This window comes from Notolabrus celidotus, chromosome 7 (genome assembly GCF_009762535.1).
Source record: "Notolabrus celidotus isolate fNotCel1 chromosome 7, fNotCel1.pri, whole genome shotgun sequence".
NCBI lineage: Eukaryota > Metazoa > Chordata > Actinopteri > Labriformes > Labridae > Notolabrus > Notolabrus celidotus.
In genome coordinates, this window is record NC_048278.1 from 37,681,188 (window position 1) to 37,697,324 (window position 16,137).

At 41.6% G+C, this 16,137-nt stretch overlaps 1 protein-coding gene across 2 annotated transcripts; it reads right to left on the bottom strand.

Moving 5' to 3' along the window:
• Positions 1-598: 598 nt before the first annotated feature.
• Positions 599-15,649, bottom strand: socs7 (suppressor of cytokine signaling 7). 2 transcript variants are annotated; one of them, XM_034688281.1, is made up of 6 exons: positions 15,376-15,649; positions 15,044-15,212; positions 8,296-8,424; positions 5,342-5,477; positions 3,478-3,616; positions 599-3,405 (listed from the first exon to the last, which is right to left on the bottom strand). In XM_034688281.1, the coding sequence occupies exons 1-5, from the start codon at positions 15,439-15,441 to the stop codon at positions 3,496-3,498; spliced, it is 621 nt and encodes a 206-aa protein (XP_034544172.1). In that variant the 5' UTR covers positions 15,442-15,649; the 3' UTR covers positions 599-3,405; positions 3,478-3,495. The 2 variants fall into 2 exon arrangements, with proteins under 2 accessions (XP_034544172.1, XP_034544169.1); XM_034688278.1 differs by having other exon boundaries at positions 599-3,616.
• Positions 15,650-16,137: the final 488 nt, after the last annotated feature.

The window sequence follows — 16,137 nt, forward strand, 5'->3', positions numbered from 1 at the left end:
GTATCGTACCGTATCGTATCGTAATGTACCGTATCGTATCACATCGTATCGTATTGTATCGTATTTTATTGTATTGTATCGTACTGCTTTGTATTGTATCGTATCGTACCGTATAGTATGTATTTGTATCATACTGTATTGTATCCTATAATATTGATCATATTATCACTACTATAGGATACAATACGGTACGATACGATAAAATATAATACGATACGGTACGATATGATACAATCGGGTATGATACAATAAGATACGATACAGTACAATACTGTATTGTATCTTATTGTATCATACCAGATTGTATCATATTGTATCGTATTGTATCATCGTATTACATCGTATCTTATCGTATTGCATCGTATCTTATCGTATTGGATCATACAGTAATATATTGCATCGTCTTGTATAAACATCTTGACAGGGGAGAAAAAATATTAGCCAAGCTCATTATAGTAGTGAGCTCGCCAATTCTCAAGCAAAGAACTTTGTGTATTTAAGCTGATATTAGAAGATCGACAATATTTCTTTGTTTCGTACGCAGAAGTTGACGTCAGGAATGTAAATGACCATGTTCAAACATTCAATATTTAAAAAATGATTCCACACAAATGTTTATTTTCTTCTTTTTACTGAAAACGCTGAGCCAGTCGTCAGCTTCAGGGTACCGAGAAATAGAATGAGCAAAATACACCTGGGCATTTCAACAGATAAAACGGACAGGTAGAGACGAGTCATGGCGGGTATACACACTCTGAGGCAGGGCGTCAATATTAAACCACTTCGTTCTCTCTTAACTCTGGACCCAAATTCAGACGATAGCTGCAAGACCACTGTTCTAAATGTACTCTTCTATAAAGAACATTTCATCATCTACGTTTCAGACAAGCAACCCAAGTTCCACCTTTAGTCAGTTAGAAAATGCTCCATATTTATAATAAATGGCATTTCTGAGGAGTTCTCTTTGGTGTGTATTTTCCTGACCGCGTGATGACCTGTCTGAAAGTAAACAGCAAATATATGTTGTGTAATCTTGTAATGTAATGTTCCACCAAATGGAGCCTCAACAGACCATGATGCGATGCAGCTCCAGGTAATGTTGTGTGCAGTGAGTATGCGGTGCAGCTGTTGTAATGGGCATGTTTGTTTACAAGCAGCTTTTATGGTCCTGTTCTTGTGGAGGAGAGTCTCCCACATCCATTAGAGCCATAAACAGAGAAATGGTGATACGAATGGACGAGATTCAAACTGTTCAACAGGAAGTGTAAGAATTACTGATACAGAAAATTGGCCTCTTCCTCCATTTGGTGGGAGAAATGTTGACTTAATCTGTGCCAGGAACCACTCAGTGTTTGCTTTAAAGTGAGAGACGGACGGATACATCCCTGCTCCAGAGAGGGTATCATGATAATACTCAGGCTTCATGTGTTCCCTCTGATAGATCCACATGACAGCTCAAAAACTCTGTCTTTGAAAACCCTCATTTCAGCTACTGTCTCTTTAAGGAGCATCAACAAAGGACAACATTAAGCATTAAGGAACCCTTCTCCTCTACAACTGTACCAAATGAGAAATTATAAATTGTGGACCCTAACCCGGAACTTCCACCAGATCCGACTCAAGTCCGTCTCCGATCCGCTGTGGTCTCAGAGCAGGACCGCCGGACAGCTGGAGTCATGTGACCGAGGCTTTCCCGCGGTAATCACTGAATCAAGGATTCTCCTCCTCCTCCTCTCCTCATCCATGTTGTCTTTCTGGTCCTCTGAAAACCTCTGACCTGTTGACTCCAGGCCTGGCTCCACTCATCATGACTTTGGTTTGTTGTTGTAGTTAAGTGAAATACGATCTGGTGATAACACAGAGTGTTTTATTCTGAAAATTAACCGGATGTTTTCATTTTGTTTTGGTGAAACCTGACTTCCTGTCCCGCTCCATCTGCTCTGTTGAGAGTGATGCGTCGTGCTTCGGCATCCGGGAACAATAGAAGTCTTGTGTATCTGATCCGGAGGGCTCCGACCTGCCGGAATGCAACGGAGCGGATCCAGTGGAAGTTAACACATTGACTGGAATAGAAACCTATCAGATCAGGTGCTGTGACGGATCAGACACAGACTGGACACGGATCTAGTGGAATTTGGCCGTCAATCTGACCTTAAGAGTTTGGAAAAGGTCGGTGTTACGTTTCACCAATCTGTGATCTCACAAATTGAGCAAAGCTTGTGTCCCTCTTGCGTAATTCTCGTGTGACTTTTTAAACAAGCTGCTGTTTGTGCCAGATAGACTGTTTCACATCCATCTAGGCAACACTCCAGAGACCGTTTATAGGAAGGGCAGAATGGCGACAAAACATGACTTAGTTGGCGTGCATACTTGAGTAAGCTACATAACGCTAGCTCAGCACACAATTCTTGCTGCTTTTATAAAGATAATTGCTGCATTAAAGGCCTTTACTCTTCTTTTAAAAGAGAAGTCTTCCAGTTCTGATAAAACCAACGATGTAGCTGCATGTAGCGGCCATTGTTTACAGGGTTGCAGTCGCCTCTTTCTTACGTCACAACTTAGCTACCGCCTCTTTCTCCTAAAACTGATTGGTCCAGACATTCTCAAATCAGCTTGAAGCTTTGCAAAGTGAATCCGCCTAACAACAGTGACGGAATCTGACTAATCCAGAGTTTGGAACGTTTAGATTTGAGGTCCAACATCTTAAATTAAAAAAGCCTAACACCTCGTCTTTCAAGCAAAGAACCAAACAAATGAAATAACGACAAACAAAATGTCAAGCTTAATAAGATTCACGGTGATTCTCAGGCTTCAGATCTCAATAAACCAAAGCTGGACAGGTTTCATGAATCTGTCTGGATTGGAACTTCATTTTGAGCTCATTTGAAGTCCGATATGTCTGATTTGATGAAGCGTTTCTAAACATTTCTCTGATTCCTGTCAGAAAACATGATTCCAGGATAAGGAAACAGGTCCGGGTGCTCGTTGACGGGCCCTGCTGCCCTGCCTCTGTGTGTGTATATCAACCCTGAGGGAAATCTTTAATCCAAAACTCCTTATTTTGACAGAATGGAAGGAGAAACAAGGAAACGGCAGCAAACAACAGTTGTACAAATCGACCAGTGCATTGTGTTTTTAAAGTCCCGTTCAGCAGGTTTCAGGAAATTTGCAAACCGAGTTCATAATCCACGCTCTCTTTTTGTTCCACAGCAACAAGTCTTTGAGACGAGACATCTCATCCTCATCACCAGCGTCCAACTGCACAACACTCCTCCCTCTCTTTGCTCAGTCCGTTCAAAGAAAGAGAGGCAGGTCCATCCAAGTCCTACTGAGCACATCAGATTTTCAGGGACTCTGATTGGATGATGCTGTAGACCAGAACAGATCAGTCCTCCATGCGGAAACCTGCACAGAAGCAGAGGTTTAACGTCCACGTGAAAATAAGGAACTCCGGTGAAAGTCGAACATTGAACTCACGGCGACGGATCTCTGCTGCTACGTCTCTGACTCCGCCTCCTGATCTGTTCCCATCACCCTCCTGATGGTCTTGATTGACAGATACATCTCCTCCTCGGGGTCGTAGTAATAAAACTTACTCAGGTAGGATATTAGTGGTCTGGAGAGAAACACAGAGAAAACAACAATGAGCCAAGTGTGTCTGTGTTTATTGAACCTGTGTTTCACCTGTGCAGATAAACTCATATTCATTCTAAACGTCTGTGAAGGTTCTCCTTCATCCAGGTCATGGTGATTCAAGGCTTGATCTGAAAAGGTAACTGGACTTCATTTGATTCTTAAAGACGTTTCAACTCACTAGAAAATATAAGCCTCTAACAGTTGTGGGTGTGTTCAGGGGGTCACAAAGGGTTGTAAGTAGGGTCGTTATCCTAGTTCCTGACCGACGTTAGCTTAGTTCCTGACAGTTGTTAGCTTAGTACCTTACAGTCATTAGCTTAGTTCCACACAAGCGTTAGCTTAGGCCCACACAGTCGTTAGCCTGGTTCCTGACAGCCTTTTGCTTAGTTCCTGACAGTCGTTTTCTCACTACCTGAAAGACCTCAGCTTAGTTCCTGACTGGCGTTAGCTTACCTCCTGACAGTCCTTAGCCTGGTTCCTGACAGTTGCTCACTTAGTTCCTGACAGTCGTTATCCTAGTTCCTGACAGTCTTTAGCTTGGTTCCTGACAGTCGTTATCCTAGTTCCTGACAGTCTTTAGCTTGGTTCCTGACAGTCCTTAGCTTGGTTCCTGACAGTCGTTAGTCTAGTTCCTGACAGTCTTTAGCTTGGTTCCTGACAGTCCTTAGCTTGGTTCCTGACAGTCGTTATCCTAGTTTCTGACAGTCTTCAGCTTGGTTCCTGACGGTCGTTATCCTAGTTTCTGACAGTCTTCAGCTTGGTTCCTGACGGTCGTTATCCTAGTTCCTGACAGTCCTTAGCTTGATTCCTGACAGTCGTTATCCTAGTTCCTGACAGTCTTTAGCTTGGTTCCACACAAGCGTTAGCTTAGGCCCACCCAGTCATTATCCTGGTTCCTGACAGTCTTTAGCTTGGTTCCTGACAGTCATTACCCTAGTTTCTGACAGTCTTTAGCTTGGTTCCTGACAGTCCTTAGCTTGGTTCCTGACAGTCCTTAGCTTGGTTCCTGACAGTCGTTAGTCTAGTTCCTGACAGTCTTTAGCTTGGTTCCTGACAGTCCTTAGCTTGGTTCCTGACAGTCGTTAGCCTAGTTCCTGACAGTCTTTAGCTTGGTTCCTGACATTTGCTAGCTTGGTTCCTTGACAGAGGTTAGCCTAGTTCCTGACAGTCTTTAGCTTGGTTCCTGACAGTTGCTAGCTTGGTTTCTTGACAGTCGTTATCCTAGTTCCTGACAGTCTTTAGCTTGGTTCCCTGACAGAGGTTAGCTTAGTTCCTGACAGTCGTTAGTCTAGTTCCTGACAGTCTTTAGCTTGATTCCTGACAGTCGTTATCCTAGTTCCTGACAGTCTTTAGCTTGGTTCCTGACAGTTGTTATCCTAGTTCCTGACAGTCGTTATCCTAGTTCCTGACAGTCTTTAGCTTGGTTCCTGACAGTCCTTAGCTTGGTTCCTGACAGTCGTTAGTCTAGTTCCTGACAGTCTTTAGCTTGGTTCCTGACAGCTGCTAGCTTGGTTCCTTGACAGAGGTTAGCCCAGTTCCTGACTGTTGTAAGCTTAGTTCCTGACAATCCTTACGTTAGTTCCTGACAGTGTTATCAAGCTTTGAATATTCAAGCAACTTTATGGTCTTCCATTCTCATGTTTTTATATCACAACAGGTGTAAATGTATGTCATTGATCACATGACCCCTGCAGGAGCTGCTTACCTGGGCAGTGGAAGCTCCTGGATGTGGTCGATGCGGACGATTTGTCGGATGCAGAAGCGACAGAGATGCTGTAGAGACTTCACGTTGCTGAAGCGAGATACGGGATAGAGCAGCTGAACCGGGGTGGGAGGAAGCCCTGCGACACACACGGACCAAATGTTAGAGGATCTGTTCAAGAGGTTTCTCTACTTCGTCATAAAAGTCTACAAATAATCTCAGCATCGTTTACTCTCTGGGACTATTTTCAGAGGCGGATTAATTAACATTTGGTGCTCCAGTGAGTATTTAGGGCAGTAGTACAAGAAGTACAAGTTTATGAGATTGAGTGCCATGACACAGCATTTAACAAAGTACATCAGCATGGCTCATGAGGTGACTTTGGACCAAACTGTCTGCAGAAAAGAAGAAACCCCCATCATGGGAAATCAAATAAAACCCCAAACAACTGTCCTCACGACAGTCCAGAGACCATCAACATTTCCAAATCCTCTCCAATCCCTCTCACTCACTACTTTAAGCCGAGTTACCAAACATCAATCAGCTGGTTTAAGTAAAATTTGGGATTAAGTGTTCGATATAATGCGCCCTAAAATAATCCCTCAGCTCGTTGATTCTGTTCACCACGCTCGGGTTTTATGACACATTCAGGGAGCTTATCTTTTATGCAATAAGGATTAACCTTTATTCCGTACACCCTGGTTTTAATAGTATCAGGAAGTCAGCCTCTGCACCATATGTCAAGCGTTCCAGCTGTTCCAGATGTTTGGTCTCTGTATTTTTGGATCCTCGCCCCTTTTTCCTGGATCTTGCCGTTTCTTTGCATCACTCATTTTAACCCCTTCATCCCACACGTCCCCAAAAGCTTTTATTTGGTTAATTGCCTTAAATGAAACTAAGTTATTAATGCATTTGGGTCCAATGTCTCTTACTGTGTTCCTTATCATTCAAACGTGAAAATCCATGTTTATAAACCTGATTAAACATTGGGGTCCTACCCCCTTCTATCCCTGTACACTGTTTTAACGAACTTGATATTTCATTTATCTTCTCCTGGCTTATTCAAATAGTGTTAAATCATTTCACTCAACTAGCCAATAAACAACAGTCTGCATTGGGGTCCTTCTCCCTCTATTCCATTCCACTGCTTTAACAAACTTGCCATTTCATTTTTCTTAATCTGGCTCATTCAAACAGTATTGCATCCTTTAACTAAACTAGCCAATACACAGCAGTCTGCATTGGGGTCCAATGTCTCTACTGTCCTTTACTATTCAAATGTGAAAAACCCAGTTTGTAAGCCTGATTACAGTTAATTCAAAATATATATATTTTCTAAACCAGCCAATAAACAACAGTATGCATTGGGGTCCTACTCCTTTTACTCCTTTCCACTGCTTTAACAAACTTGACATTTCATATATCTTGATGTGGCTCATACAAGTATTGTTAAACCCTATCACTAAACTTGCCAATAAACAGCAGTCTGCATTGGGGTCCAATGTATCTTACTGTTCCTTACTATTCAAACGTGACAAACCCAGTTTGTAAGCCTGATTAAAAACAACTATTTAAAAATTATATTTTCACTAAACAACAGTCTGCATTGGGGTCCTACCCCTCTATCCATTTCCACTGCTTTAAAAAACCTGACATAACATTTATCTTGATCTGGCTCATACATGTAGTGTTAAACCCTATCACTAAAATTGCCAATAAGCAGCAGTCTTCATTGGGGTCCAGTATCTCTTACTGTCCCTCACTATTCAAACATCAAAACCCTGATTTAAAAAAGTATTTTCACTAAACCAGACAATTAACAACAGTCTGCATTGGGGTCCTACCCCCGCTATTCATTTCCTCTGCTTTAACAAACCTGACGTATCATTTATCTTGATCTGGCTCATACATGTAGCATTAAACCTTTTCACTAAACTAGCCAATTAACAACAGTCTGCATTGGGGTCCTATCTCCTCTATACCTGTACGCTGCTTTAACAAAATTGATGTATCAGTTATCATGACCTGGCTTATTCAAATATTGTTAAATCCTTTCACTAAACTAGCCAGTACATATAAGTCTGCATTGGGGTCCAATGTCTCTTACTACGAATAACTATTCAAACAGGAAAACCTAGTTTGTAAGCCTGATTAAAAGCAACTATTTAAAACATATATTTTCACTATACAACAGTCTGCATTGGGGTCCTACCCCCTCTATTCCTTTCCTCTGCTTTAACAAACCTGATGTATCATTTATCTTGATCTGGCTCATACATGTAGTATTAAACCTTTTCACTAAACTAGCCAATTAACAACAGTCTGCATTGAGGTCTTTGTCTCTTACTGTGTTCCTTACTATTCCAACATGAAAAACCTTCTTCTACCAGTAAAAATCTTTCACTAAACCAGCCAATAAAAAATCTCCTCTAATAGTAACAATAAGCAAAACAAACCAATGGATATCTGAATTTGGGTCCTCTACCCCACATTCATGTAAACTAGCTTATCAAATGTGGCAAACCTTTATTTATTTAACCTGATGCACATAAATTGTTATTTAAGCCTTACAACCAAAGAAGCTGAAAAATGGCAATCCCAGTTTGGGTCCTACCCTGACACAAATCAAATGTCATTCAGTTTTAACCCTGAACCAGCCTGTCACAGCTTCATAATCCCTTTAGAGGAAGTGTATTCATTGTATAAACATGAACACAAACTCAATCATACATTGAAGACTCACAGAACGCAGATAAACGTCAACATGAGAAGCTTCCTATCAGCTCAGAGAGGACCGTCCGAACACACAGATGCATTCTCACAATCATAAATAATGCAGAGGCTTAATGCAGACAGTCAGATATATTCCTCCGTCTCTCAGGCACTTTTCACTAAGTGGAAGCTCACATCCATTTTTGATCATCTCTGCGTGCAGATGTATATGACCTATATTTTACCTGGGACTCTGGAGCGCAGGAAGTAGAGGAATTTGCCGTTCTTGGAGTGCATGATGGCTCGCTCGATGAACTCCACCACCGAGTGGCAGCGGTCCTCAAACTTCGGGTGACACCACAAGCTGAACGTCCCTGGGGACAGAGATGGGTTTCTTTAAGTGTGTGAAGAATCTTATCATCTATTAATCATTCCATCATTCATTATGAAATATTTGTACATTTACAGTTTACACACAAGAGAGAGTAAACTGCTTCTTTCAGCCTCTATGATTTACATCATGACCCTCATTCACTAACTCTCCTTTATACTCTAAACATGTTTAAAGTTCACAAAAGATCCTCACCAGCTGCAGAGCGACACATTTATCAGTTATTAACAACATCTGATGCAGATTCACATTCAGACATGATCAGGGAATAAATAAGGAAAGGAGGATAGAAAGGAAGAAAGGGAAAGAGGAGGGGACAGGAAGGAAGATGGAAAGGAAAGCAGAAAGGAAGAAATGAAGGGAGTAGGAAATGAGCAAAGGAAAGGAACTAAGTAGGAAAGCAAGAAAGAAAAGAGAAAAGGGAAAGGAAGTGAGTAGGAGAGGAGGAAAGGAAAGGAAGATGGAAAGGAGGACAGAAAAGTTGAGGGGGAAGGAAGGAAAAAGGACAGGAGGAGAGGAGGGGAGTAGGAAAGGAGAGAGGAAACCAAGGGAGTAGGAAAAGAGGTAAGGACAGGAAGTAAGGGGTAAGTAGGAAAAGAAAGAAGAAGGAAAGGAGGACAGATAGGAGGAAGGAAAGAATTAGGGGAAAAGAGCAGAGGAAGGATTGGAAGGGAGTAGGAAATGAGGAGAGGAAGTAAGCAGGAACGGAAGACAAAAAGAGGAAAGGTAAGAAGAAGAAAGGGAGTAGAGAAGAGGAATGTAAAGGAAAGGAAGGTAGAAGAAGGGTTGACAGTAAAGAGGAGGTGGAAGGAAGCAGGAAAAGGGAAAGAAAAGAGGAAGGGAATGGAAGGAAGAGGGAAAAGAGGAAATGTAACAGCAAGGAGACAAGACAGGAAAGAAAAAGGAAAGGAGGAAAAAGGGAGGAGAGGAAGGGAAGAAAGAAGTAATGAGTACAGAAAAGAGGGAGGAAAGGAGGAAAGAAAGGAGGACATGAGAAAGGACAGAAAGGAGGAAGGGAAAGGAAGGAAGAAGGAAAAGATGACAGAAAAGAAGAGGGGGAAGAAGGAGGGAGGACAGAAAGGAGGAAGGGAACGGAAGGAAGAAGGAAAAGAGGAAATATAACAGGAGAGGACAAGAAAGGGAACATTAAGGAAAGGAGGAGAGGAGGAAGGGAAGGAAGAATAAAAATAGAAAAGGAAAGAACTCAAAAAGAAAGAAAGAAAGAGATTTAGAAAGTTGTCTTCTTGTAATCATCTTTGTTTCTGTCTCTTCTCGTCTGATTCTTCAGTTTGATGATAAAATAATAAAAATGGCCGACACGAGATCTCAGGGAACTTTTCTTTTTCATCTCCTCTTGATTTTTGTGACTGAAGTCAGGACTTTCTTTCTATCCGTGCAGCTGTGTTGTTGTTGTCGGCTTCGTGACCGGCTCAGAGGATCAAAGTCAGGATTTGATCAGGAAGTAGGACAACAGTCTCTCTTTAACCTTTAAATATTTGGGCTTTCAGAAACAGACATCTGGTGCGGCGAGGCGGCGTTAAACTGCTCTCTAGGATGTTTGTTAAAAAGCACGCTCTGATGCTTTAAACCTACAGACCCAGAAAACAACAGACCTCTTTCACTGCAGAGAGACAGACTAAAGGAGCGATGGACGTTTCAAAACAAAGGCAGTTTAAATATTAATGCTCTTATTCATCGACCCTCAGAAACAATAAAAACGTCTGCAAGCATTCAGAAAAACATCACGCCACGTCTGCACCCTTTATTCAGACACATAATGGACACATGTGAGCACTTCCTGTTGACTGCTCCGTGCTTGTTTACATCTGAAGGCCTCTCTGCCCCGGTTTCCCGTCAGGCCGTGATGCGTTCAAGCACACAGGATCGTGTTGATGTGAATGTGTTGTGTCAGTCGGGGCTGCACGTCTGAATAATGAATGTGTTTTCAGGCATGAGTCTATAGCTTTATGACGGTGACTCATTAACGTGGAGCCCCGTTTATGCATGTATGTCTGCCCCGAGTGTGTGTGTGTGTGTGTGTGTGTGTGTTTGTGTGTGTGTGTGTCTGAGTCACTGTGTCACTTTGTCGCATGTGTGGCGTGCGGTGTTGTGTGATTATTCATGCCTCCTTGTTGTAGTGCGACCTTAATGGATCTCTAATAAGACTGATTTGAATCTGTTGTTTATTTATTTGCTCTCTGTTGTTTATTTTCATCCTCTTGTTTTGTTCTTTTTTACTTTCAGAATAAAAAAGTTGAATAAAATCCCTGAAGCCTTTTCAAACAGTGTCAGAGTCACGTGAAGTCTTAGTAACAAAGAAACTGAAGGTTCAGTTTCAGACACACTTTAAAACAATTACTACGTGGTGTTAAATACTTGATTCTGATTGGTCGAAACCTCAGGGCAACAACCCCAGAGACTTCCTGATCACACCCGTCATGTCAAATAAGTCTGGCACAATTCCCCTCTGCCTGTTGACTCTGAGGCAAAAACATAAGTTTCCTTTAACACTAGAAATCGGTTAACGCTGTAGCAAAAATGTAAGCTTCTCTAAGCATTTCTATACCATTAAAAAAATAAGACAACAAGTGTAGCTCCCATTAGCATGCTAAATCAGTTAACATTGTGGCTAAACAGACGGTTTTGTTAGCATTCAAAATGTGGTCGTTGTAGCTAAATCACGAGCTTCCCTTAGCATTCGAAATCAGAAACACTTTAGCAAAAACGTCTATTAATGTTAGCCTCAGTTAGCATTCTACGTTAGTAAATATTGTGGCTAAAACGTTAGTTTCAGTTAGCATTCCAAAACAGTCAACATGGTACGAAGGTTATTAGCTTTTTTTTGGTAGTGAACACTGAGGCAAAGTTGTTAGCTTTTGTCAGCATTCTTAGTGTGTAACCATTCTTGCAAAAGTATTAAGTAGCATTTATATTAGTGGTGCAACGGATCATGGTTGATCCGTGATCCGTACGGATGCCTCTCCACGGTTCGGCACGGACGTGGTCCGCGGATCGGTTGATGGAAAAAAAAAGGTTGCACGTCAACTCACTCGTCAAGCGCAGTGGTAGTCATGGCAAGTGAAGGAGCAGAGGAACATTATAACCCTCCTGCATCTTGGAAGTCACATGTATTGGAGCATTTTGGGTTTCCCTGTGAAATACAGTGAATGCTGAATGTGCTTGAGCCACGTTATGAAACTCTGTTGCGCACCCACTAGACCAGAGGCTGTCAATACACGGCCCGCGGGCCGCATCCGGCCGCCTATTTGTGGCCCCCGAACTGTTATTCCTTCACTCTGTGTTTTGGTCGGGTCACCCCGTGTTTACCAGGATTTTTTTCTCCATGTCAATGATACGCAGACAGGCTGTTACTGGGTCACTTAGAGTCCAATGCTGCGAGTACAATTTTTAATTTTCACTTTCGTTTATGGAGCAGTTCACATGTTGGCACTTTGCCAGCTGTACGACCCTGGAATAAAACGGTGTGTTCACAGTTTGTTGCTCAAAGAAAAGTGGACGGTGAAAATCAGCGATTGAAAGAAGAATGGAGTGAAACTTTTGAAGTTCCTCTGCTCCTTCACTTGCCATGCCATGAAATGCAGTGAATGAGGCAGGACTGGGCCCACAGATAGGGTGCTTTGCACATGCAGTACATTTTGAGTTGAATGTTGTTTTTATTTAATGGGCAAAGAGTTTTACAAAATAAATAGAGGGACAAAGTTGTATTTGTCTTGTCTTCTTTCTTTTTTTTTTTTTTTGTTGATCTGAAAAATGATCCGATCCGTGACTCAAATCCGTGATACGATCCGAACCGTGAGTTTTTTGATCCGTTGCACCCCTAATTTATATCAGTTAATGTTGTAGCAAAAAGTTAAGTTTCCATTAGCATTGTACTTTGATCAATCTGCTTTATGCGCTAGCTCTGGTTGGCTTATTTTATTGGTTAAAATTGCGGCTTAACAGTTGGTTCTGTTAGCATTCAAAATTATATTAATTATACGTGCTTACTTGGAAAAACATCAGTGTCGGAATTATTAATCAGTAAATACTGTGGTGTATATGTTAGCTTCAGTTAGCCTTCTATGATGGTAAACATTGTGGCAAGAACATTAGTTTCTGTTAGCATTCCAAAACAGTCAACATCATAGCAAGATTGTTAGCTTCTATCAGCACCCTTAGTTTGAAAAGACTGTGGTCCAAACCGTAGTTACAGTTAGCATTATTAAACAGTTAATGCTAGCTTCCTTGTTAGCTTCCATCAGCATTCTTATTCAGTAGACATTGTGGCAGAAATGTTAGCTTCAATTAGCATTCTACGTTGGTTAACAGTGTTGCAAGAACATTAGCTTACAAAACAATCAACATTGTAGCAAGATTGTTAGCTTCTATCAGCATTCTACAATTGTAAATATTGTTGCCCTAACATTTGTTAAAATTAGCATTATTAAGCAGTTAACACTGTGCAAGATGGTTAGCTTCTCTCTGCATTGTTATTCAGGAAACATTGTGGTAAAACTGTTAGCTTCGGTTAGCATTCTACGTTAGTAAACATTGTGGAGTTAGCATTTTAAATTGGTTAAAAGAATTGTGGAATGAACATCAGTGCTAGGTTGCATTCTAAGTCAGGCATCACTGCGGCAAAGTTGTTAGCTTCTGTTAGCATTCTTTTTTAGTAAACATTGTTGCTAAAACATTAGCTTCCATTAGCTTTCTTAATGGGTAACCATTCTGGCAAAAAAATATTAGTTTCTGTTTGCTTTCTAAACAGGCTAACAATGTGGCTAAAATGTTAACATTCTGTTGGCAGGAAAAACATTGTAGCAAAAATGCTAGTTTCCGATAGCATTCTCAGCTGGATAACATAATGGTTAAAATGTTGGTTTCCATAACAGTTACATCAGTAAATATTGCGGCAAAATATTAAGTTGCTATTAGCATTCTACAATAATCAATTTGGATAATAAGCTAGCTCTGGTTAGCTTTCTTCATTGGTTCAAATTGCAACAAAAATGTGAGTTCTCGTTAGCATTTAAAAATGGTAATCATATCAATATAACAACATTTTGAGTCTGAGACGGATAGTTATGCGAGTTGACGCCCCTGATTAGGTGAGCAGGACCCCGACACCAAGAGAACATTTTGTGCCTTACATCCTGTACATCCTCTCCATACTCATTAAAACGCTGCAGGGGGTCATATGGTCACTTACACATGAGCGTAAAGGCCTCCTGTGAATCATCACGGTGGTATTTATACGTGCCGGAGGTGTTGGATGACCAGCGTATGGATGCACGTGTTTCTAAAGTGTATGTGTGCTCTGAGCATGTTGTAAGCTTTTATATCTGCACTCATCAGCAAACATGTGTACATGCTTGTGTTTCTCCTTACTCCTATCCTCTGAGGACGTTTTAATGACGTTTTAATACACAAACACGGTCCAGGCAAGTGTCTGTCATTTGTTTTTATACCATACAACATTTTCATGTATGATTTAAAGGGGACATATCACGCTTTTTTCATCAACATATATTGGTCTAAGAGGTCCCCAAAACATGTCTTTAAAGTTTATGCTCAAAAAAACACTTTGAAATCAGATTTTGGTCTGCCTGAAAAGTCCTCTTCTTCAGTCCTCCTCAGAACAGTCTGTTTTCTCTCTGACCACGCCCCCTCCGGAAGTTGATGTGCCTCGGCTCTCCAGCACGTTGATCTAATGTTTACATGTTGTCTGAATATACACGGCTGCTCACAGACCCGCGTTACTTCAACCCTCTGAATCTGATCCTGACAGAGAGGCGCCTGTAGCAAGACCTTTCTGAACGATTGGTCACAGATTTAGTGTTTCTTGTTGTTTTATTTATCAGTATGTAGACGTGTGTCTTGGTACACAGCTATGAACATGTAGCTATGTGGCTATGCTAACTAGCGCTAGCACTTATCCATGATAAATAAAAATCATCCACTAGATCTTCAAATCTGCAGACGTGGGGAGTAAAACTGACCTCTGCCAGAAAGGCAGCAGGACCTTTTCTGAAGGATTGGTCACAGATTCTGTGTTTCTTGTTGTTTCATATGTCAGCATGTAGACGTGTGTCTTGGTACACAGCTACAGCTACGACATGTAGCTATGTAGCTATGCTAACTAGCGCTAGCACTTATCCATGATAAATATAAATCATCCACTAGATCTTCAAATCTGCAGACGTGGGGAGTCAAAGCGACCTTTGTGTTTATTAAGACAGCCTACAACTAGCATGCCTCCCTCCTAAGCTCCTTGTTAGCACACATGTGTGCAGGGAATGAAAAACGGAGGAGGGGTTGAGTTGTATTTTATACAGTCTATGGGCTGAACAAGCTCCGAGCTCTGACTTTGTGACAGACCGGATATTGTTGTTACGTAACAAAAACACGGAAGTCTGAAACGGCTGGTTTCACACACATTTACAGAAAGATGTAGAAATCAGAACAGGGGCAGAATGGATTTTTTTCATTCTCGGGGGGTTTGTAGACAGGGACACATATTTCAGGTAGAGAACCATTAAAAAGTCCATGTTGCATGATATGTCACCTTTAAATGAAGGCGCTCACAAGTCTGTGTGTCTCACCTCTGTAGTGCTCCATGCGTGTGTGGTGTGTGACTCCCTGCGACCTGAAGCTGAGACTCAGGATGTATCGGGGGTCTGAACTGTCCCGGACCAGGAACGATCCGTCCGGTTTCCCCTTCAGCTTCATCTCTGCGTCCTCCCAGTTCATCGGACCCCAGTACCAGCCACACTGAAGAGAGACACACAAACCATCAGTACACCTGCAGGAACTAGCATCAACACTTCTACTGTAACTGCTTGCGTCTGCATGGAGACCGACCCTACAGGTGAGCTAAAACCAAAGCATACTCAAGGTCATTACAGGATGCAACTAAACTTGTAGGACGTCGTACCTTCTCCAGCTCTCTCAAAGAGGCCGTGAAGTTGCTGGCTTCTGACCTCCGCAGGGCGCAGAGCATAGGGGGCGGGGCTTGTCTGGATGGGGCCGGGGTGTCAGCCGAGGATGAGCTTGAATGAGGGAGGGCCCGGAGGAAGGCGTCTAAATCAAAATCAAGGAATGAAAGACAAGACAGTTTTAAAACATGTAGGTGTGGGGAGGTTTAAGCATGCACCCCATGTACAGAGGATGGAGTCCTCGTTGTTGTGGTCCCTGGTTTTGATTCTTAGTCACGACCCTTTGCTGCATTCATCTGACACTCTCTACTCCCACTTTAACTTTCTCTCTCTCTCTGCTGTCCTCTCTAATAAAGGACAGATAACTTTAAGAAGGTGTCGTTATTTAGTTTAGCTGAAACTGAACTTCTCTGATTGAAGCATCGACTGTTCAGAGAACGGATGTTTCCACAGAGACACCAAATGTTGTATTTTCACAGAGAGTAAAGTCAACTGGAGTCCAACTCCCCGTATGAGCACACCTGATGCAAACAAAAGGAATTCTATTCTTTTTCCATTCTTCATTCTTTTCTTTTTCTTTTCATTCCTTTTTTTCACTCCTTTCTTTTTCTTTTCATTCCTTTCTTTTTCATTCCTTTCTTTTTCTTTTCATTCCTTTTTTTCACTCCTTTCTTTTTCATTTCATTCCTTTTTTTCACTCCTTTCTTTTTCTTTTCATTCCTTTCTTTTTCTTTTCATTCCTTTCTTTTTCATTCCTTTCT